We start from the raw sequence: 24917 nt of genomic DNA on the forward strand, positions 1-24917 counted from the left end.
ACTTATATATAATTAAAATGCTCTAGAACCATTTGGTCATTATTTATTCACTATCATACAAATTTGCCACATAACTTAAGGGTAACTGTTGGAGTAACTGTTTATAAAATAGGTTTTAAGGGTATGACCACTAAGTTTATCCTAATAAAAAGACTTTTTTAATAAGAAGAAATAACAGATTAGAAACAAATTGTGAAAAGAAAGTATTCTTATACAAATTTTTAAAAAATTAAAAGAGATTTCTGAGTTTTCCTTTAGTCGATATAAATTTCTTTCTCTGTTTTTTTTTGGGGGGGGGGGTACGCGGGCCTCTCACTGCTGTGGCCTCTCCCATTGCGGAGCACAGTCTCCGGATGCGCAGGCCCAGCGGCTCACGGGCCCAGCCGCTCTGCAGCATGTGGGATCCTCCCAGACCGGGGCACGAACCCACGTCCCCTGAATCGGCAGGCGGACTCTCAACCACTGCGCCACCAGGGAAGTCCCTTCTTTCTCTGTTTTTAATACTTCAAATCCCTTCTTTACACTAACAGAATATACCAGAATCTCTGCCTGTTGTAGACCCTGGCATTAGGAAAAACTGTGTGATCTTTCTGAGTTCATTACCTGTGTTTCATAACTCATGGCATTTTGTGGGCTCCAGAAGTAGTATTTATTTCTACCAAAAATTCACCAACTCATGAATATGGAACTCAGGTTCATCTAAAAGTCAAAACCAAAAGCACTTCTGCAAATACTGTTGATAGCTATTTCCATAGAATAATACTGAGCAGAATATTCTTCAGTTCCTTTATACCTATAAAGGTAATGCTTCTGCACGGTAGAAGTAGAATAATTCCATGTCAATCTTACCAACAATTCATGGAGATCAACATAGTTTAGTTACACCATACATTTTTTTTTGAAGTATGGTTGATTTACATGTCAACCATATGGTTGATTTACATTTACATAACAGATTTACATAAAAACTTTATTTATTTTTTTGGCCACACTGTGCAGCATGCAGGTTCTTAGTTCTCCAGCCGGGGATTGAACCTGTGCCCCCTGCATCGGGAGTGCAGAGTCTTAACCACTGGACCACCAGGGAAGTCCCTAGTTACACTCTATATTTGATAACATGTAATACATATCTGTCATATGTGTAAAACATTATGAGCATTTGTGTTCAATAAAACAATAGCCCAATTACAAATGACATTTTATTATTCAAATGACTTTATAATGTCAACACCAATGCTAATAAAAATATTTAATAGGCTGAACTCATCAATGGCACAGTTGTAATTCATTTGAAGTAAACCACATTTCAAAGTAAGCCTTTCGTAGATAAATGAAAATCCTCTATTTTGTAAAATTTTAATCTTTACCTGTTAAAGGCTGGGCAAGGCAAAGGCATCCCTACTAGCAGAGCAAGAAAAGCAGAGATGGAACAGATAAGTCACTGTACACGTTGCATGTGCTATGAGCACCTTTTTACTCCTGCAGGACTGAAAATTCTGGGTTTCCACATTCTTCATGCTTTAGCAATCAAAATAAAAGCGTAATTCATATCTAGGCTGATAAAAGACTTGTTTCCATTTAAAGTTGATGTTTCCCTTTTCAGACTATTTACAATTTAAAAGAAAGAAAATTAATTCTGTCTATTACGGTTTTTAAATATTGAGATTGTGGGTTCTTCTCATATTGAATTTTAAGGGATGGTGCTTTGCTATGTTTCTAGGCTATCAGACACAAGAAAGTTTAAGCTCAATGAATTAGTACGAGGTTGGTAACATGGTGACCCTTTAAAACCAAAGACATACAAAAAGGATTTTTTTTCAAAGAATATTTTAACAAATAAGGGTTTGCTTTGTACATACCTGCCATAGTTAAAGACAAAATTTAGATTAATTGTTATATTCAGGAAATAGGTACTTTATTAATTAGCCCTGTGTGTGTGTGTGTGTGTGTGTGTGTGTGTGTGTGTGAGAGAGAGAGAGAGAGAGAGAGAGAGAGAGAGAGAGGAAGAATTTTCAGCTTAAGTAAGGCTCTAACCTGAGAATTTTCTAATTAAGTGAAAATACTGGTTGAGATATTTAGTTGTCTTACCAGGAATTGTAAGAAAAGTATACCTTACACATTCATGAGACACTGAAGTATATTGGTTAATAACCTCATAAGACATCTGCTTAAACAGATGTTTTAGTTGAGAAAACTGTAAACATGATTCTAAATTTACAAATATGTTGGTTATTCTTCCTTGCCTGGAAGGTTGAGCCAAAGTTTATGTAGATTAGAGGAAAGCCTGAGTCTGGAAAAATTCAAAGTATTCCATAAATGCAGATAAAGCAATACAATAAAGTAACTTGGCAATTATTTTAATAATTATTTACAAGGCCTCTGTTCCTTCTTTGCTCACATACAAGTGACCTGAGTTACTCCATCTTCCTGGTCAAACTGTCCATCATCTATTTCCCGCAGGACACTGTCACTGTTGCTGAACCCGGAGAAGCTGCTGTGCTGGGCCGGCCTCTTCTCCTTCATCCAGCATTCTCGAGAAGGAGCGAGGAGGCGCGCCTCGGGCGGGCTCCAGCCCTCTGCAGGGTGTGACAGGGCCGTGTCCAATCCGACGCTCCTACTCGTGACTTTGCTCCTGTCTTCACCTTTCACGTGCCGGCCGCCTTTCCTCTGAAACACAAGAGATTGGCAACCAGGAGTTAAAAGAATGGGCGCCGCCTTGTCCCGCTGGTCTAGTTCCCTGCCCGCTTCTCTTCAAGGGCCAGCTCGGGCCGCCCTTCACGTTCCCTCCTCCCCGCCCTCCAAGCGAAGGTGCGCTCCCCTCTCTGTTCACACCACTTGGTGGCTTCCTGGCCCATCGTTCTCCTCATCGGCGGGCGGGCTGTGTGCCCCTGTCTGGGTCCTCAATGACACCTCTGAGGAGAGGGACCTGCTGAGATCTTACTTGGGGGAGCAAAGCAGGTAGAGAGATACGCTAAAACCTCCATTTTCCTTCTAGGTGTTTGTCGGGATCTGAGCAGCAGAAAAAGTGCCCCAGAGGCTACCTCTCCCCCATTTCTATAGGAATAGACTGCACAGGTGATTCAGACTGAGATCATATTGGAATAAGGGGCACCTTTCTAGGTGGAGCAGACCCCTCTCCTTGTCCTGCTACAAGCCGCTTCTGCCTGACACAGTGGGATTGCTCAGCGGCGGGACCAGCTCCTTCTGCAGACTGTCAGAGAAGCTGCGGCTATTTTCACTATGAAATATTGCTGAGGCCTGACCTCATCCTTGCTGCGGTTCGCAGTAGAAAGACGTGGTCTCTGCCGAGGTAACTTAAGTCAAACTAAGATATCTAAGTCAACAGACGGAGAGCTCAGGGAGAGAACTGTGGGTCCTCAGACTCCTGATGAGACTACAGGGGCTTCTTTAATACCGATAACATCCTTTTGGCTCTCGGAGCAGCGCCATGGCGGTCGGAAAGAACAAGCGCCTTACGAAAGGCGGTAAAAAGGGAGCCAAGAAGGAAGTGCTTGACCCATTTTCTAAGAAAGATTTGTATGATGTGAAAGCGCCAGCTATGTTCAATATAAGAAATATTGGGAAAACACTAGTCACGAGAACTCAAGGAACCAAAATCGCATCTGACGGCCTCAAGGGTCGTGTGTTTGAAGTGAGCCTTGCTGATCTGCAGAATGATGAAGTTGCATTTAGAAAATTCAAGCTTATTACTGAGGATGTTCAGGGCAAAAACTGCCTGACTAATTTCCATGGCGTGGATCTTACCCGTGACAAAATGTGCTTCATGGTCAAAAAATGGCAGACCATGATTGAAGCTCACGTTGATGTCAAGACTACCGATGGTTATTTGCTTCGTCTCTTCTGTGTGGGTTTTACTAAAAAACGCAACACTCAGATTCGGAAGACCTCTTATGCCCAGCACCAGCAGGTCCGCCAGATCCGCAAGAAGATGATGGAAATCATGACCCGAGAGGTGCAGACAAATGACTTGAAAGAGGTGGTCAATAAACTGATTCCAGACAGCATTGGAAAAGACATAGAAAAGGCCTGCCAATCTATTTATCCACTCCATGATGTCTTTGTTAGAAAAGCAAAAATGCTGAAGAAGCCCAGGTTTAATTGGGAAAACTCATGGAGCTACATGGTGAAGGTAGTAGTTCTGGAAAAGCTACTGGGGACGAGACAGGTGCTAAAGTTGAACGAGTTGATGGACATGAGCCACCAGTCCAGGAATCTGTTTAAAAATCAGACTTTTAATGGTGACAAATAAAGACCTCATTTGTGATAAAAAAAAAAAACTACTGATAACATGACAGATATTAGATCATGATCATATACTCAGGCACAAAAGCTGAGGAAGGATAAATAAGATAAAGATAAAATTTAAAAAACATTTAAAAAGCCCAGTAATTTCCCAGATTACAAAGAGTTTATTTGCTTAAAGCTCATTTATATGTTAGTTGGGAACTAGGATTACATTTTCTCAAATGTGAGAACTAAATTTACTCAAAAAAAACTCAGAAAAATATATAGAAGTCAGATGCCTAGGCTAGTCTTACAAAAGTTTGTTAATCCATAGGTTTCTTGAACTATAGTGCATAAAATAGAAATGCACGGACTTTCCTGGCGGTCCAGTGGTTAAGACTCCATGCTTCCACTGCAGTGGGCGCGGCTTTGATCTCTGGTGGAGCTAAGATCCCGCATGCCGTGCGGTGGGGCAAAAAATTAAAAAAAAATAAAAGTAAAAGGATTTCATACTGGCTTTCATGGCAAATATACCATGCAGACAGCGGTATTAAACTGAATTTTGCGGGCTACTGTGGAATGTAACTGCGGTTGATGGCACTGTTCGTATAGGAAGATGCAGGCCTCAGTGTGTTGCGTTGAAAGGAGTGTGTTGGCAGCTCATCTTTTTCTTGGCTGAGTTACTGGAGTCCTTGGACAAGTTGAAAGGAACAAGTCTGCAGTGGGTCCTGCCTCAATAAAGGCCCACTCTCACAGCCCAAGTCAGACATAGCTTGATGGTAGGGACATTTTCATTTGCATTCATCAAGTGCAAGTCTCAGATCTCAAATCTTTTCCCTTTTTATTCCCATTCACCAAATGTACTGAATTTAATACAAGCAGTGGAACCTGACAGACTTGCTCTCAGGGTAGAGGATTTGAGAATGTCTCCTTCTCCCTGGCATTGGGACGCTGGTCAGTGAGGATATAGCCTTTTGGCTGCAGGCAGGGCTGACCGGTACTGCTCCTTTCTCAAGCGTAGCTACTGGCTCGTTTCCCACAGGCACAAAGGATGCATTCACTCCTGAATGACCTCTCCTGTTGACTGAATGAAATGGGAAGGAGGGGGAGCCTGGGAGCACTTGGCAGCCTGGATCTTTCCTTTTTCACCAGCCCCAGGGCCAAAGGTGAATTTTGCAATAAATTCCTTCTTGTACATCAGCCAATAGAGGCCAGCTCTCACATACTCAATGAGAATTTTCTTAATAAAAATTGGGTATTAAATAAGATAATGACAGTAATTCACTTTTAAATAAGTATTAATAAGTAAACAGCCACCAAAATTTAAATATTAGAAGATGACAAAATACCTAACTCTATAGAAGATTTCAGAACAAACTCTTTTCTTTTTTTACCAAGTGACTTTTAATAAATACATGTTCAGCAATGATGTCGCCTCCCTCACTCTACATGAAATAATGGCTTTTCCAACAAACCAAATTGCAATGTTCTTATAACATAGAGTGTAGGAGACTGAAACATGACCAAGTCCTCGGAGATCATCTACTTTAATCCCTCATTGTACAGAGGTAAGACCCAGAAGGAAGATGGTATTTGTCCAAGGTCAGGGAGTAGCTGGCTTTGAACTGGAGCCGGAGTGTCTTACCTTATTTTTTTCACATTATCTGCTCTGCGAAAATATGAGTAGATTTGTGATCAAAGATTTGTATGTTTCTCAAATAAAAGTTTGCAATTACAAAAATAGTACACGCTCAGTGTAGAAAACCAGGCAAAAATAAAGAAAAAAGCAAAACCCACCCACAATCCCATCTCACAGAGACACCACTGTTTAAATTTGGCATGTTTTACTATGTGTTTGCATATGCATACATGGATGTGTACAGCTAGCTCACTTTTGCACTTAACACTCACTATACTTTGAGTATTTCACTATGTCAATAAAGAGATTTTTCGTGCAACATTGCCAGACTTATTCATATAGGGTCTCACTTTCTTCTGATATTTTCACTGTAGAATGAGAGCAGATTCTACCAAGGGTTGCATGCAGATCTAATGCTACCCTTTGATAAAATCAATCAACTTCTGAGGATCATCCTCATTTACTAAAAATGAATGACCCATTTCAAATACACGAGACTCAGTGACAAACCAGTCTCAGTTAGGCTGTCCTACCAATGTATCTTTCATTTTCCACTGTTGACATCTTAAAAACAAAAGTAAAAGAACAAAGTCAGAATTATACCAGCAATTGTAAGACTTTGCATTGTCTTGGACAGTGTTATGATGGATAGAGTGGAAGAGTAGCTAAAAGATATGGTTTATAAAGTAATAAAAACATGGAGTGGACATTCAAGATTTCTCTTCCTTGTGTGTCTCAGGGTTGAAAGAGGAATAGGAAGCCTCTGTAAGACTAAGTGTGACTCCAGTACCAGTTAGAAGAGTCCGAGCTTTTGAATCATGCAGAGAAACCCCAACCCTTCTTGCTCACAGAATATGTTCCTGAGTCATCCAAGCTTGGGGCTGTCAAAATCATTCAAAGCTGGGAAGGGAAAAAGGTGTCATGGACAACCATCTTTCCAGCTAGCTTTCCTATCCACCTTCCTCTCTACTGCAGAGTGGGCATGTGACCCAATCAGATCCAATCAGAGTCCTTCCCTGGGATTGCTATATTGACTCTAGGATAAAGAAGTTCTTTCTAAAAATTGAAGTATAATTGATTTACAATATTATATTAGTTTCAGGTGTACAACAGTAATTCAATATTTTTATAGATTATACTCCATTTAAGGTCATTATAAAATATTGGCTATATTCCCTGTGCTGTACAATATATCCTTGTAGCTTATTTATTTTATACATAGTAGTCTGTACCTCTTAACCCCCTCCCCCTATCCTGCCCCTCCCCCTCCTTTCCTCTCCCCTCTGGTAACCACTGGTTTGTTCTTTATATCTGTGAGTGTGCTTCTTTTTGTTATATTCATTTGTTTGTTTTATTTTTTAGGTTCCACATATAAGTGATAACATACAGTATTTGTCTTTCTCTGTCTGAGTTATTTCAAGAAGTTCTTTCTTTTTGATGAGGTGGCCATACTCACCTCATAAGAAGCCCTCTGCACATACATACGTAGAAGCTGAAACAAACAGAACATCCTGGGGCTGTTGAATCTCTGGAATCAGTCCCTGAGGCACTGTTTTTGGTAGCTCTCTTTTTGATATTATGAGCTATGCCAGAATCCTTCCCACCTAGAAGCCAATAAATTCCCTTATGGACAGAGGCTAATCTGAGCAGGGTTTCTGTCCCTTACACCCCAAGGGACACCAATAAGTCATGTGGAAACAAGTGTGGGTGGCCCAGAAGAGGGCTGCTCTGCAGCCTGAACACTGCCCTGTGGCTGCGGTTGAGCCCTCGTCCCTTCTGCCCACACCAGTAAGAAGCCCATTTGCTTTGAGTGAAAAGCATTCCCTAGATGAAGGACTTTATTAATGATAACAGCAAAATGCTTTCATTTTTATCTATACATGATGTTCTTTGAGGTACCTGACATCTTCTATTTATACTGGCACCAAATTAGATTTCACAGACTTCAATTGAGGATACTAACAGCTAGTGAATGAAATATGACCCTATGACTTTCCAATAATTTCAAATGACTGGAAAAGTAAGAACAAAGTTTGATTAAATAATTATCTTACCATGCAGTAAGGAAAGAAGTTAATGTATATGTTAAATATTTCTTAGTATTCATGTGATTTTATTTTTTTATTATTATTAATTTATGAATTTATTTATCTTTGGCTGCGTTGGGTCTTTGTTGCTGCACACAGGCCTTCTCTAGCTGTGTCTGGGGGGGGCTACTCTTTGTTGCGGTGAGCAGGCCCCTCACTGCAGTGACTTCTCCTGTTTCAGAGCACAGGTTCTAGGCACACAAGCTTCAGTAGCTGTGGCACATGGGCTCAGTAGTTGTCGCTCGCAGGCTCTAGAGCACAGGCTCAGCAGTTGTGGCGTACGGGCTTAGTTGCTCTGCGGCATGTGGGATCTTCCCGGACCAGGGCTCGAACCCAGGTCCCCTGCATTGGCAGGTGGCCTCTTAACCACTGTGCCACCAGGGAAGTCCCCATGTGATTGTATTTATAGTTACTTTCAAAAGATCTAATTCAGAACATTTCTGTGACTGCAGCTCCTTCACTTCTGGGTTTGTATTAGAGAAATGATTCAATAGATGTGCCCAAGAAGTCTTTACCACTTGAAATCATTCGTTTTGAGATACATTTTAAAGATAAGAAAATAATTTGAATGCAAAACTTCTCTAAAGGAGAAAAACAAATGTAAATTGGAACCATTTAAATTTAACTCCTGTCTCCCAGGGTCTATTCTCTCTATCTTTCTTTTAATAACAGAACTCTGCACCCACCTCACCACCAATGCCTTGCAATTTTTAGCTGGGCATGTAGTATTTCACTATGGTACCAGCACATGGTTGCCCCAATTACATTTCCCAGCCTCCCTTGCAGATGCTTGTGGTGACATAAAGTTCAGGCCAATGGGATGTGAGAAGAAATATGTCTGTGACTTGGGGGTCAGTGCCTTAGAAGCATGCCTGGAATTTCCTACTTCTTGCTGGCTGGACACAGCAATGAGTGAAGAAGCAGTCCTGGGTCCAGAGGCAGAAGCCAAATGTTGAGGGTGGCAGAGCTGACCAGTCATGAGGCAGAGCTTTGCCCACCCTGGATTGCCTGCCCATCTTTAGATAATTATGAGAGAGACCCTTCTGTTGTATTTAAATCATTCTAATTGGTCTTTTTGGCATAGCATCTTAGTAACTAATTAGTTACCACTTAGTAACTAACAGAAAAAAATTGTTGGCAACTAATGCTTTTTAGCTTAATTTTTCCCAACTTTCCAATTATGAAAAATTTCAAATATACAGAAAGTTTAAAGGATACTACAATAAACCTACTACCTACTTCAAAACTTGTTAATATTTTGCCATATTTGCTTTATATATATATAAATATGAACATATATATGTTCATGTGTGTTTTTTTGAACGTCAAAAAGCATCAGTGCACTACATTCCTACATATTAGCTGAAGGTAATTTTTTTTTTTTTTTTTTTTTTTGCGGTCCGCGGGCCTCTCACTGTTGTGGCCTCCCCTGTTGCGGAGCACAGGCTCCGGACGCGCAGGCTCAGCGGCCATGGCTCACAGGCCCAGCCGCTCCGCGGCATGTGGGATCTTCCCAGACCGGGGCACGAACCCGTGTCCCCTGCATCGGCAGGCGAACTCTCAACCACTGCGCCACCAGGGAAGCCCTGAAGGTAATTTTTAGCTGGAGAAAATGGAGGGTCATTAGGAGTCTCTGGATTTTTTCTTCAGTTTCTCCATAGAGTTAGTGTTTAATCATCTAGTATTGAAAGAAAAACATTCCTATGAAAACAAAAGCAACATTCCATGTGACCAGGTGCTGTGCCCAGCCCCCTATGTGTTTTCTAACTGAATCCTCCTCCCAACCCTGTGGTAGGTACTAACATTGTCCATTTTACAGATGAGGACACGGAGGCTTGGACAGCCTGGCAGAAGCTGTTTGTACACACACACACACACACACACACCCATCCCCTGGAATCCCTTTCATGGTTTGTTGTCTACCCCTAAGAACACCACTGGATGGAAACCCTACTCTGAGTCAGTGGAAACTAAATACTTTTATGACCTGTTGTTTCTTATAAATAATTATCAAAGGGAAATGGGCTGAAGAATTTAACTGAAATAAAGATTTTTAGGTAATAGAAAAATCTGATGAGTTTTTTACTTGAGTCTTCAAAGAAACAGAAAAGTTAAGAAAGAAGATCTTGGAAGAAAAATTGAGAACATTTAATAGATGGAGGTAAAATCCTGGTCAGAGTCTCTTACCCTGCTTAGCTTAGCAATCACTTCCTTGAGTCTATCAAGAGCCCTCCCCCCAAAATAAAGAAAAAAATTTTTAAATAGATAAAAGGAAGAGCAAGATAAAAAGAACCTTGCTTTCGGGGCTTCCCTGGTGGCGCAGTGGTTGAGAGTCCGCCTGCCGATGCAGGGGACACGGGTTCGTGCCCCGGTCCGGGAGGATCCCACATGCCGCGGAGCGGCTGGGCCCATGAGCCATGGCCGCTGAGCCTGCGCATCCGGAGCCTGTGCTCCGCAACAGGAGAGGCCACAACAGTGACAGGCTCCCCCCGCAAAAAGAAAAAAAGAACCTTGCTTTATTTATACTACAGAGCCTCATGTAGAGGAAATGGAGGTTAACAATCTCATTATACTTCATAAAAATTCCATTATCCAAGGAGAGTTTTTACTGAAGGACAAAGGTATAAAAAATATAGCCTATGTGATTTATAAAGCATGCAATCTTTCATAACATTTTTATTTTATTTTTAAATTAAAAAAATAAAATTATAAAGCATACAATCTTTTAAATTTTAAATTTAAAAGTAAATATGTAAAAGTGTAAAGTTCTATGAATTTTAATACATGTGTATAAATTTGTGTACAAATCACAATCAGGACACAGAACAGTCCTATTATCCTGCTCAAAACCCCCCATGCTATCCCTTTATCACACCCTTCCCCAAACCCCAAATCCCTGGAAAGCCATGATCTGTTACCCACAGTACAGTTCTGTCTTTTTGAGGATGTCATATAAATAGAATAGCACAGGGACTTCCCTAGTGGTGCAGTGGTTGAGAGTCTGCCTGCCAATACAGGGGACATGGATTCGATCCCTGGTTTTGGAAGATCCTACATGTCTCGGAGCAACTAAGCCCATGCGCCACAACTACTGAGCCTGTTCTCCAGAGCCCGCGAGCCACAACTACTGAGCCCACACACCGCAACTACTGAAGTCCATGCGCTCTAGGGCCCAAGTGCTGCAACTACTGAACCCGCGTGCTGCAACTACTGAAGCCCAAGATCCTAGAGCCCGTGCTCTGCAACAAGAGAAACCACTGCAATGAGAAGCCCACGCACCACAATGAAGAGTAGCCCCTGCTCCCCACACCTAGAGAAAGCCCGCATGCAGCAACAAAGACCCAATGCAGCCAAAAATAAATAAATTAAAAAAAAAAAAAAAGAATAGTACAGTCTATAACCTTTTGAGACTGGCTTTTTTTTTTTTTTTTGGCTGCGCCATGCAGCTTGCAGGATGTTAGCTCCCCAACCAGGGATTGAACCCAGGCCCCGTCAGTGAAAGTGCCAAGACCTAACCACTGGACCACCAGGGAACTCCCTGAGACTGGCTTCTTTTAATCAGCATGCTTTGTGAGATTAATCCACGCCACTGTGCATACGAGGAGTGCATTTGTTTTTATTTCTGAGTAGTATTTCATTGTATGGAAGTACCACAGCCGTTTGTCCATACATCTGCTGAACACATTTGGATTTTTTCCAGTTTTTGGAGATTATGGATAGAACATATAAACATTTATGTGTAGCTTTTTGTGTGAACGAAAATTTTTATTTTTCTAGGGTCAATGCCCAAGAGTGGGATTGGTGGTCGTATGTAAGTGTATGTCTAACCCCATGAGAAGCTGCCAAACTCTTCTCCAGAGCGGGTGCACCATTTTGCATCCCCACCAGCAGCGTTCGATAGTTCTGATTGCTCCTCATCCTTGCTAGTTCTTAGTATTGTCAATATTTTTTAATCTTAGTCATTCTAGTAGATGTATGGTACTGCCTCATCATGGTTTTCATTTGCATTTCCCTTAATGACTAATGATTTAAATGTTTTTTTATGTGCTTATTTCTCATCTACATATCCTCATTGATTAGATGTCCAAGACTTTGAACTATTTTTTACCTGCGTTGTTTATTTATTTTTTAACTTTTGAGAGTTCTTGATACCTTCTGGATACAAGTCCTTTGTCATATACGTGATTTGCAAAGTTTTTTTTTCCTCCCAGTCTGTGGCTTTTCTATTATTTTCTTAGTGTTATTCACAGAGCAAAAGTTTTAAATTTTGATAAGGTCTAATTTATCAATTTTTTAAAATGAATTATGCTTTTGGTGTCATGTCTAAGAACTCTTTGCTTAGCTCCAGTTCAGAAGATTTTCTCCTATTAATTTTTTTCTAAAATTTTTCTAATTTTCCTAAAACAAACTATCTTTCAATAGCTTAAAGAAAATTGAGGCAGTAATTGGGAGTATAAATATTTTGAATTGATATTTTCTGTATTTAAAAAAATTCTCAAGCTATCTAGAATATTGTATAAAAACATATTTGTGGACTATAAACAAATTCCAAACGTAAAGGTCTTTATAACTTCAGAAGAAAAAATTCCAACAATATGCTTTCTTCATCATGTGATTCTCAATTCCCTCCCCTATACAGAGGCATGAAATGGCTTTGCTTAACATAAAAGTACTGTTCTATGTTGAGTGCAACTGACTACAAAAAGTCTTATATATCTTGACATTAATCTCAGTAAAAGAGAGAACTCTTTTTTTCAAGGGTTAAACCCTAGATCAGTTTCTACCAGCCCGTGAAATTTATCATTTTACTGAAAACTCATTAACGATCCTAGGGCAATGTTTGTAATTGTCTCAAATTTCCACCAACTGGTTTTTAGAACGAAAAACCTTTGGGCTTCCCTGGTGGCACAGTGGTTAGGCATCTGTCTGCCAATGCAGGGGACACGGGTTCAATCCCTGGCCCAGGAAGATCCCACCTTCCGCGGAGCAACTAAGCCCGTGCGCCACAACTACTGAGCCTGCGCTCTAGAGCCCATGAGCCACAACTACTGAAACCTGCACGCCTAGAGCCTGTACTCCGCAACAAGAGAAGCCCCCACTCGCCACAACCAGAGAAAAGCCTGCGTGCCCAACGCAACCAAAAATAAAATAAAATAATTTATGTTTTTAAAGAAGAACTAGGGACTTCCCTGGTGGCGCAGTGGATAAGACTCCACGCTCCCAATACAGGGGGCCCGGGTTCAATCCCTGGTCAGGGAACTGGATCCCGCATGCATGCCGCAACTAAGAGTTCAACTAAGGAGCAACTAAGCAGCCCACCTGCCGCATAAGAGCCGGTTCAGCCAAATAAATAAATAAATAAATCTTTAAATAAATAATTAAAAAATAAAAAAGAACTAAACACCTTTGAAATAATTCTTTGAAAACCTTTATAAATGAAGCAATCCCCTTATCAGCCCCTCCCAAACAACAACTGATTTCAAGGTACAAGCAAAGAATAGTGCCATTACAGACCTACAACTACATAAAAAATTTTTTCAAGACATGTTATAAATGTATAACTTTCACAAAATATATATAAGATAGCTAAATTAACTCTATGGCAATACTGATAGTCTACTACCTTCTCGAGATAAAATAACAAATTATTTCCACTAGAGAGAATTAAAAGAATTTACAAATTGGTTTTCTATTATAGCTATTACATACTTCAGCTCCAGACTGAACCACCTACATGTTCTGCCTTGAAATAATCTCAATATCCTGAGATTTCCTGCTAGGAAAATTAAAGATTTATCAAAGGAAGAAATAGTAAATCCATTTAGAAGTAGAATTCTAAGCTATAAAATATATTACTCCTGGGCTTCTCATTGATGAAAACTGACCATTTATGTACTTCCTTACTATTATATAAATGAGCCAGAAATTTTATATTACAATGGATATAAATATAAAGATTACCCAAAGAAAAGCTACCACTAGACTACTGAATGGTATTTAAAGTTAAACAAAAAAAGCTCAAATATTTTCAGGGAATCAGAGAACTGATATCTAACCCTAAGAAGGGAGACCATGAAGCAGCTGAATTTGGGTCTTATATCTTCACAAACACCAATTCCAGGGCCCTCAGTTAGTCAACATCCCATGAGGCTGTGAATTCTGTTGATCTTTCTCAAAAATGATGGCTGTTTGCAGAATGTTTAAAAAAAAAAAAAAGAAAGAAAGAAAAGAAAAGGCTGTAGCATGGTGAGAAGTTGCTTTGGGGAAGGAGAAAGAAGAATGAAAACCTTTTCTGGCCATTCTTTACATAGATCCACCTTGCTTCTTCTTAACCGAATATTTCTTAATGAACTCGTGAACTTGAGCCACTCTCACCAGGGTTGGGAGGCCCTGCTCACCTGTGGGCTCTAATTCAGTCTTTCTAAAATCTGTGTACTTGATCACTCTGCTCTCCTCCCATGGGAGGAATATCCTATCCACCTTTCCACCTCTCTACCTGCTTACCTATGGAACCAGCTAGAGTCTTTCCAAAATTAATGTGAGACAACGTAGCATGGCTGCATTACATACACTGTCAGTCTAGCTTTGCTAGTTTAGAAAACTTTAAAGTTTTCTAAATCAATATTTTCTTGATATACAGAAAAAGAATCACTTCAAATAATTTTCTGGTCTATTTGCAAACTTCCTGTTTTGAAGGTTATGCTTTAATTAATTAATGCACAGATTGCTTCATTCAATGATACTATTCTAGGTGTGCCTCTAGTAGGGGTCTATTAAGGATAAGGTGACTTGAGGCTCAGTATAGCCCTTCAGCAAAGGGCTGAAAAATTATGACCTTGAGGAGACAATACAAAAGTGCTGTCAGAAGTCAAGATAGACAAGATCACACAGATATCACGCACATTCACTTATAAGGCTTATAACTGTGGAGAGGAAAAAACTTTTCCTCTATCATCTTATGTTCAGTCTCTCAGACCAGCAAATTAAACTAAAAAAAAAGATTAATAGGAGAAAAGGGTTGTTTTGGATGCACATGGGGGCTGCACAGAGAAGTGAAAACCCAAACAGGCAGTTAGAGCGGGAGATTATATATCATTTTACAAGGGGTGATAAATTGTGGTGAAGTGACTAGACAAAGGAAAAGGGGTTTGGCTTCTAGGGGCAGTAGATTGTGGGAAGGCAAGTATTTGGGGAAACTAAGGGAAAAGAAGGCTTTAGTAAGGTTTGTTTGTGGGGACTACAGTCTGTGTTGTTTCCAGTGATAAGAGTCATCTCTGGTATAGGAGAGGGAGGCAACTTTACAAATGGAAATTTCTGTCACCTTTTAAAAGGGAAATTTATGCTCTGCTTTTGTCAGAAAGGGAGAGGGTAGAGAGGTCCTCCTGTGTCTGCTGTTTTTTAATTGCCTTTAGCTCAAAATAGTAACCCTTATGCCCAAGTGGCATACTTTAGAGTAATATTCTGATCCCCTTCAGAACTGTCTCACATGCCTGTTTGCTGGCACATTTCCCTTGTTGTATGCTGGTTCAGAAGACTGTTTCCTTATCAACTCCACACTTCCTCATCTGTTCACCATTTAGAATTACAAAGAGAGTTTAAGGATTAAATGCTTCAGTGTAACATTTAGTTCATAAAGCATCAATTTTACTCACTTCCGGTGTTTGAGTGGCTGAATTCCACATAACTGGTCTCTGAAGGAACACAACCTGCTTTGTAGCCAAATTCCCTTCACTGCAAATTAAAGCAATAGCATTAGTATTTGTAAATTAGTAATTCTCTCTATATTTCACACTTGGCTAGAATGTTCCCCATGTGTCCTTTGTAGAATAATCTTCTGATCCAACAATAACTAGGAAATATGATTCTATATAAGTTGCAGCAGATAAAACAGGGGGAAAAAATTCCTAAAAACTAAATATGGTCGTTACAAAAGAAATTTTTTTTTTTTTTTTTTTTTTTTTTTAGCACGCGGGCCTCTCACTGTTGTGGCCTCTCCCGTTGCGGAGCACAGGCTCCGGACGCGCAGGCTCAGCGCCCCCTGCATCGGCAGGCGGACTCCCAACCACTGCGCCACCAGGGAAGCCCCACAAAAGAAAATTTTAACGTTTAAAACTTGTCATCTCACTGTGCTAACACACTTAGTTTCATCTCTTTGTGTCACCTCCTACTCTTTATCTTTATCCTACTCTTTATTTCTGCATGTCTATAACTTCTGCGTATTTGCATTCTGTATTCTATGCTTATCCTTTTTCTTGTTTGTACAGTAGGATGATATTCTTAATAGCTGCATGATATCCCAAAGAATTAAGATACCAAAATGTACTAAGCCTTTCCTTTATTATTGTAAAATTAGGCTGTTTCCAGTTTTCTGCTAATTATAAATAATGCTGTTATAAAAATATGTACAGTCTTCCTTATTCTTTATGACTTATTTCCTTGAGATAAAGTCTCAGGAGTGGGATTATTAGGCCAAAAGGGTATGATTTAAGCTCCTTGATATGCACTGTCAAATTTGTCTCATAAAAAGAAGAGACCAGTGTGGGCTGCCACGTGTGAGAAATTTTATATACACTTTCCATTGAGGGACTTCAGCCACAGCTATTTTCATTTTCAGATGCTTCTTTGTAGTCAGCTACTCAATATTCTCCTTATTTAACTACCATCATGGCAAATTACCCCTTGCCAAAGACTACTTGGGGTTTGGATTTCTCTGAAATGCTTTTCACAGAGTCTCCATGGATTTATGGGGAGGAGTGTCTGTAGTTAATGTTGCTCAGTTACGACTTTTATTATGCAAAAAACCCAAACAAAACCTCACTATTAGCTGCATTTTATGCTGAGCTCCTTTTCTGGAAAACAAATGCAACATTGAAACTCTGGCCCTAGTGGTCAACCCCACACCATTTGAAAACCCCAAACTTACTGATACTATTGAATTTTGAGAAACCGCAAATCTTCCTACAAAGTGGTAATGAGAGACTGCTTCTTTTTTATCTTTATTTTAAAAGACTGCTTCTAGTCTAATCTTATTTTAGTTTGACTCAATCTCTGATTAGAAGAAAAGACTTGTTATGAAATATATCCTAACTTTTGGGAACAACTTGAATCATCAGGAGACATCAGTTATGACACAGGTAGGGACTAGCGGTGTATAGAACAGGCTGGTTTATTTGGGAGGCTGGGAGGATACTCGAAAGGCCAGTGGCTTTGGAACCAGATGAGCCCTGGGTTCAAGTCTCAACTCTACTGTAAAACAAAGAATGTTGCCCACCACCCAGCTCTACAAGAATCAAGTCATTAGCCACTGCAGCCACTAACCTACAATTCACCGTGAAAGGAATTCCGGTGAAGGCACTCGGTGCTCTGGAAAAACAAGCCCTTCCATAGCTAGAAATATTTCAGGAGAAATTTTTTTATGAACCTGGATTCTTACATCTTCCCATACTTAGAAAAGATCTAACTTCATTAACTGAGATACCTGTTCCTCATGACTAACCTTCTACCTGATGTGTGTCTGATTGCACGTGACCCTTCTCCAAAACAACAAATATATACTGACCTGCCCGCCTCACCTCTTGGGAGCAGTTCCTCAGAGCTCTTTGAGAGACTGTATCCTGGGCTAGAGTCCTTAGTAAGTCCCCAAATAAAACTGAAACTCACAGCTCTCATTTCATATTGGGTATTTTTTTCCAGTTGACACTACAATAGCTGACGATACAACCTCATAGCTGGTGACTTTGGCAAAGTTTCAAAATTCTCTTACATTTCCTATCAGGGCCTTTGTGATGGTTAAATAAGTCAGTGTGTATGAAGAGCCTCTACCGTGCCTGTCACTGGAAGGAGCACAGCAAATGGGATTTCCCTCCAGTTCCTCCATTCGTTTAATGAAATGTGGGGTGGGTTAAGTGGGAGGAAAATATCTCAGAATTAAGAATATCTTCCAGAGAAAATAGTCAAGGGAAAGGGGACACAAGAATAGAGAAGACAAAAGGCTTCCTAGGTCTTTTTACCTCTGCGAAGCTCATTGACATTCAGTATGAATCTTTTAAGATTTAGCTCTTCCTTCTCCTTCTCACAAAACGTATTACTCAGGCACATCAGCCTATAACAACTCTAGCTTACAGAATTTTATGTTAATTAAAATGTCCCATGTTATGCCCAAATTTAAAAACAATTCACTCCTTGCCTCCCCCCATTGCTTCAGTGAAGGGAGAGATTTCTTAAACAATACACCAAAAAGGGTAAAAATTGATATATTTGCATATTTTAAAATTAAAAACTTCTGCTAATCGAAAGACATCATAAAGAGTAAAAAGACAAGCCACAGAATCAGAGAGATCATTGCAACACACATAGCAAATAAATTAAGTCTCATCCAACATCTATTTAAAAACTCCTATAAGTACAATTTTAAATGTGGGCAAAAGATTTAAACAGGTACTTGACAAAAGAAAAATCTCAGTGGTCAATAGACATATGAAAATGCGCTCAATTTTAGTAGCAATTTGGTAAATACAAACTAAAACCACTCTGAGATCATACTATCTATACAGTTACCAGAATGACAAAATTTAAAAGTATGACCAATTTTTTGTTGGAGCAATGGGAACTTTCACATCCTGCTGGTGGGAGAGTAAGCTGCAATATTCAACTTGGAAAGAGTCTGGCATTTATATCTAATAAAGCTAAAGAAGTGCCCTGTGAGCCAGCAATTCCACTTCCTGGTCTACACCCTTGAGAAACTCATACCTACACACAACATGGATAAATCTTACAATGCTTTTCTTTTTAATTGAATTTTTAAAATTTTATTATTTTATTTATTGAAGTATAGTTGATTATATGACAATATTATGTTAGTTTCAGGTGTACAACATAGCAATTCAATATTTTTATAGGTTGTACTCCATTTAAAGTTACTACAAAATAGTAGCTATATTTCCCTGTGCTGCACAATATATCCTTGTTGCTTATTTATTTTATACATAGTTGTTTGTAATCTTACAATGTTAAGTGAAAGAGGCAACATGTGGAAGAATATATACAATTCCATTTTTAAAAATTCAAAACAGGCAAAACTAAATCGTACTGTTTAGGGATTCAAAGGTGAGTGGTAAGACTATTAGGCAAAATAAGGAAGTGATTATCTTAAACGCTGGGGTAATATTGCCTCTGCGTGAAGGGAGTGGGTGTGATAGGGAAACACATGGGGTACTTCTAGGGTGCCAGCAATGTTCTCTGTCTTGCCCGGTGGTAATTACACAAGTGTTTGTAGAATTATAATTATGCACGTTTGTGTTTTATGCACTTTCTATATGTGTGTTTTATTAACAAAATTGTTTTAAGAGTATATGTAATGCTGATATGTAGGAGAATGGTTGTGGATTTATACATGATAAAAATTCTCCCTCCCCTTTTACATTTATTGTTTTGGTAAAATCTGTATTGAATTCTACTTTTTTTTAAATTGAGGTATAGTTGATGTACAATATTATATAAGTTTCAGGTGTACAACATAGTGATTCGCAATTTTTAAAGGCTATACTCCATTTATAGTTATTATAAAATAACTTGGCTATATTCCTTGTGCTGTACAATATATCCTTGCAACTTATTTAGTTTATACGTCGTAGTTGTACCTCTTAATCCCCTACCTCTATCTTGCCCCTCCCCCTCCCCTTCCCCCTCCCCCTCCCCTCTTCCTACTGGCATCCACTAGTTCTCTGTATCTGTGTGAGTCTGTTTCTTTTTTGTTAGACCTATGAGTTTTAAATTAGGAGAGGTCTTTAAGAATTCATTCACCTGTACCTACTTTTCCTTGAATATATCCTGCACTTTGCTGACTCTGCTATGTGCTTATGGTTGCCAGAAAGAGGAGATACTTTGTGGTATTCATACTTCCACTTTACATCTTCTGTGCTCATAGCAGACATCATTAACTGATCACATTCTTTTCTGCTGATCCTGGTTTTAGAATCCTTGTTTTTATGGTGTTTAGGCAGCCACTACCCACAGACCAGTGCTGCTGTGTGAGATGACACCTATTTATTGTTCCTGGTTAGCCCTATCTGCCACCAGAAATATTCTCTCTAAAACTACTTTTGGAAGCTCTATTCTTTCTTAATGGTGCCTGCACCTCAGACTTCTCAGCCTCCTCTCCTCTTTCACCAATGTCCTCTACCATATTCACCTGCCTTACACACAACTTTTTTCATTATTGCTTCCCCAAGGAACCTTTTTATACATTTTCTCCCGAATTCCTTCCCCTTGCCCCATTAAATTTTAATAACAAAGATATGCCATGTATCTGTCTATGTACTGTGACCTTTTGGAGAGCCACAAACCTTTGTAATATCTAAGATTTTTTTTCACCTCCCCCATAACCAGTTTTCACCCCCTTGTGGTAATGTCACCTCTATTGAGAATATATGCTCTAGACCACTGTTCCACATTCGTTATTTGTGACTGTATTGTCTCTCCAAGTAGATTATGAGTTCCTGGAGGCCAGGGTCTGCCCCTTGAGCAGGTAAAATATTGCCTTATACATACCAGGCACTCAATAAATATTTGAGTTGAACTGAAAGAACTTTGTTTAAAATAAAATGCAAGAATGTGAATCGGTTTGAATACAAACTGAGCTGGTTTCAAATGAGTGGCTTATTTGCAAGTGCCTAGTCACTTGTGAAATAAAAATCTTGTAAACAGATTCCATTTATGGCTTCAAAATCCATTAGACTAGAGAAAACAAAATTGTTAGGTTAATTTGTATTTTCTGATTAGTTTTGCATCATCTTATACATTAATTAATTGCCATGGTTTAAAACTGAGTTCCCTTACTGAGTTTATGATTAATTTCTCTACCCAAAACTTCATTCGCTTTCTTGTCCCAACCCTGTTCCCCTCAGGATTGAGGCGTATCAAGGAAAGGGGCAGGGGGGGCTTCCCTGGTGGCACAGTGGTTAAGAATCCTCCTGCCAATGCAGGGGACACAGCTTCGAGCCCTGGTCTGGGAAGATCCCACATGCCACAGAGCAACTAAGCCTGTGCGCCACAACTACTGAGCCTGTGCTCTAGAGCCCGTGAGCCACAACTGCTGAAGCCCACGTGCCACAACTACTGAAGCCCACGTGCCGCAACTACTGAAGCCCACGCACCTAGAGCCCGTGCTCTGTAACAAGAGAAGCCACCGCAATGAGAAGCCCGTGCACCACAACAAAGAGTAGCCCCCACTTGCCCCAACTAGAGAAAGTCTGTGCCCAGCAATGAAGACCCAACACAGCCAAAAAACAAACAAACAAATAAATAAATAAATAAAATCTGTAAAAAAAAAAAGAAAAGAGGGGTTGAAACCAAGCAGGACCCTGTGGGGCCTTTTAGGTACAAAAGCCCCTCTGTGTCCCCTGTTTCTTGTTTGTAGAACAAAAGGCTTTAGTTTTCTAGGTCTTTCCTGAGTTCTAGAGATCAGACACAAGCAGTTAAAGATTAGGACAAGAGGCACAGGACTCTTAGTTCTTCCAGAAGGGATATCTGATGCATATCTTTAAGTTGTTCTGTAGAAATGAAGACCCCCCACCCAGGTGGAGGATGGTGGCCACATGCTGACCACAAGCAGGGAGACCCCAGACTGGTTGGAACCAGAAGGTTGAGATTCCCAAAACATTGCCCTGTTACCTCACCACCAACCAATCATAATGTCCACGAGCTGATCATGCACCCTACAACCCTCTCTCCTAACACTGTCTTTAAAACCCTTGCCTGTGGGCTTCCCTGGTGGCGCAGTGGTTGAGAGTCTGCCTGCCGATGCAGAGGACACGGTTCGTGCCCCGGTCCGGGAAGATCCCACATGCCGCGGAGCGGCTGGGCCCGTAAGCCATGGCCGCTGAGCCTGCGCGTCCGGAGCCTGTGCTCTGCAACGGGAGAGGCCACAACAGTGAGAGGCCCGCGTACCGCAAAAACAAAACCCTTGCCTGAAAGCCATCGGGGAGTTCGGGTCTTTGGAGCATGTTCTCCTTGCTTAGCACCCTGCAAATAAACTCTTACTTTGCTGCAAACATCTGCTGTTAGCTTGGCTTTCTGCACCATGGGCACATGAGCCCTTGGCTCGGTAACACAACTCAGAAATAAATGAGTAAAATCCTGCTTTTAAAATATGAAGTAGGGCTTCCCTGGTGGTGCAGTGGTTAGGAGTCTGCCTGCCACTGCAGGGGACATGGGTTCGAGCCCTGGTCTGGGAAGATCCCACATGCTGCGGAGCAACTAAGCCAGTGTGCCACCAACTACTGAGCCTGCGCTCTAGAGCCCGTGAGCCACAACTACTGAAGCTGATGCGCCTAGAGCCCGTGCTCCGCAACAAGAGAGGCCGTGATAGTGAGAGAGAGTAGCCCCCGCTGGCTGCAACTAGAGAAAGCCCACAAGTAGCAACGAAGACCCAATGCAGCCAAAAATTAAAAATAAATAAATTTATTTTAAAATTATGCAATAAACTTTACTTTTTAAAAGTAGAATTATAAAATTAAATTTTAGCTTGCACCTTTGTAAGCTAGTCCTTAGTCACAAAGTTCCTTTGCCTTATGACCTTCATTTGTTTCTCAGGTATCAGTGCACGTGTTAAAGACAAAAAAAGGCACTTCCACAATTTAGCTCCTCCCAATCCCTCCTCCTGACAAAATGTTAGAAATTTAAGTTCAGATAAAGAAGTGTGGTAACTAGAAGTATATGTAATAAACAAATTGACTATTTCTTAAATAACGTGGGCCTTATAAAAATGCTGCTCACTGCAAGATTGCTACAAGCTTAACTCACAGTGGAATTACATAATACTGTGTCCACAGAAGTTAAATTAGAAAGGGAAGAGACTGTCATGAAAATGGACCAAACGTGAAACCCTCGACTCTCCCTCTACTGTATATAAATAAGCAATTCCTGCCTTGGCTGCCACTTGGGACTTAGAGGAACTTATTTGTGCACTTAAATGTCTCAAATAACTGCAAAGACTTCTAGTGCTTCTGAGCTGTGGTGACCACAGAGCTGTGGAGCCTTTTCCCATAGGGGCTGCAGAAAATGGAAGAGGGGGCGGGGCGCCTAACACCACAGTGAGCAGAGAATTTTCTCTTTTTGTTGTTCACATCTTGTCCTTTATGACTAGAATTTTTTTTTTGTTTTTTGGCTGTGTTGGGTCTTCGTTTCTGTGCGAGGGCTTTGTCTAGTTGCGGCGAGCGGGGGCCACTCTTCATCGCGGTGCGCGGGCCTCTCACTACCACGGCCTCTCTTGTTGCGGAGCACAGGCTGCAGACGCACAGGCTCAGTAGTTGTGCCTCACGGGCCCAGTTGCTCTGCGGCATGTGGGATCCTCCCAGACCAGGGCTCGAACCCGTGTCCCCTGCATTGGCAGGCAGATTCTCAACCACTGCGCCATCAGGGAAGCCCTATGACTAGACTATTTAATATTCTCTGTACAGTATAACTTGATTTATTGTACCAAAAGCCCCCGCCTTTAAATTCTGTCTTCTGAGATATAAATGAGGGTGTACACTTTTCTTCTATCTTGTGTTCTAAAATGCTTTCTCTTTCAATGTTAGGTTATAATTCCATATTTCTGCACGTGCATCAGAATCACCTTGTATTCTTGTTAAAATGCACATTCCCCATTCCCTGCCCACCCCAGATTATTACTGGGCAGAGGGGAGCTGATCTGAGGTGGCCAAACAGAGGGAACTTTGGCTTCTCCTTCCATTTTCTTCTGGAGATTATTTTAAGGTCAGCAATATTAGCTGCTTGTTCAGCTAATTTGATCCTCTACCAAATTTGCCCTGAAGAATTTAATGTAAATTTTCACCTTGATTTTTTTGAAAAGGATTGGGCCTATTTGTATAGTTAATTATATAGTGATAAGGATTAAAAAGGGATTCTGGCAAGTTTTCAGGGCTGATAACAATAACCCTTGAATAAGGTAGTGGTATCAGATTACCACATCTTGATGTTTCCATGGTAACACAGCTTTAAACCTCAGTGGTGTGATCTTGCCTAAGGTAATGGAGCCAACAACCTTAACCTAAAGGACACTCTGGGAAAACAACTTTCTGCAATCTGATAACAGGATGTATTTGTTTGTTTTTATTGAAGTCTAGTTGCTTTATAATACTGTGTTAGTTTCAGGTGTACAGACAGTGATTTAGTGTTTTTGTGGATTACATTCCATTATAGGTTATTACAAAATAATGAGTATGTGAGCAGATAGGGTGGTTGGGGGGGTCCCCAGAAAAAGAGAACCAGGCACAACTTTCTTGACATAAGAGAGGCCATTTTGTGATCTAAGCCTGGCCGCAATGCTTGCCCTTGAACAGGTCTCAGCAAATAATGACCTTAAGGGAAAAAAGGAATGCAGGAACAAATGAAAAGCAGTCATGAAACAAGAATTCAGCAACAAAACAGTCCTAGGTCCTCCTCAAGGGATGTCCATAACAATCTTATACAGATCTTTGAGTTCTGCAGGAACTAAGGCCCCACCCAGGTGGAGTATGGTAACTACAGGCTATGACCTCAGCCTGGTCAGAACCTAAGGAATGATGACATTGACCTTTTCTGACTCTTGTGACATCAATCAACTAAAGCTTAGACTCTGGTTAACCTTCCCCCCAATTCTATGCAGAATTCTCCTCTGCTCCAGCCCCTTCATGAACACACATGTATCCTTAGCTTGAAACTCCCCTAGTTTTGCTGTTCGGGGGAACAGTGCTTTGGGAAAGATGCCCCATGTTCTCCTTACTTGCTGCAAGTAATAAATCCTTCCTTCTCCTGATCTTGGCTTGGTTGTATATTTTGGCTTGACACCTACCAGGAGGCGAACCCAGTTTTCGGGTAACAGGTATAATTCCCTGTGCTGTACAGTATATCCCTGTTGCTTATCTATTTTAAATGTAACAGTTTGTATCTGTTAATCCCATAAG

General features: G+C 40.5%; 1 protein-coding gene and 1 pseudogene across 2 annotated transcripts in view; one reads left to right on the forward strand and one right to left on the reverse strand.

The window, feature by feature from the left end:
* Positions 1-2288: 2288 nt before the first annotated feature.
* The window catches only part of RFTN2 (raftlin family member 2), a 59713-nt gene continuing 37084 nt past the window's right edge, over positions 2289-24917 (reverse strand). Inside the window, exons 8-9 of the mRNA XM_082841660.1 lie at positions 15624-15702; positions 2289-2667 (exon numbers count right to left, since the gene is read on the reverse strand). Coding sequence (XP_082697786.1) covers positions 2395-2667; positions 15624-15702 — 352 coding nt within the window. The 3' untranslated portion in view covers positions 2289-2394. The remainder of the gene's footprint in view (positions 2668-15623; positions 15703-24917) is intronic.
* LOC309963005 (small ribosomal subunit protein eS1-like) lies at positions 3449-4265 on the forward strand (annotated as a pseudogene). Its single transcript has one exon. The product of its transcript is annotated as a small ribosomal subunit protein eS1-like (transcript).

The sequence above is a fragment of the Leucopleurus acutus genome (genome assembly GCF_964270905.1).
Source record: "Leucopleurus acutus genome assembly, chromosome: 6".
NCBI classification, from domain to species: domain Eukaryota; kingdom Metazoa; phylum Chordata; class Mammalia; order Artiodactyla; family Delphinidae; genus Leucopleurus; species Leucopleurus acutus.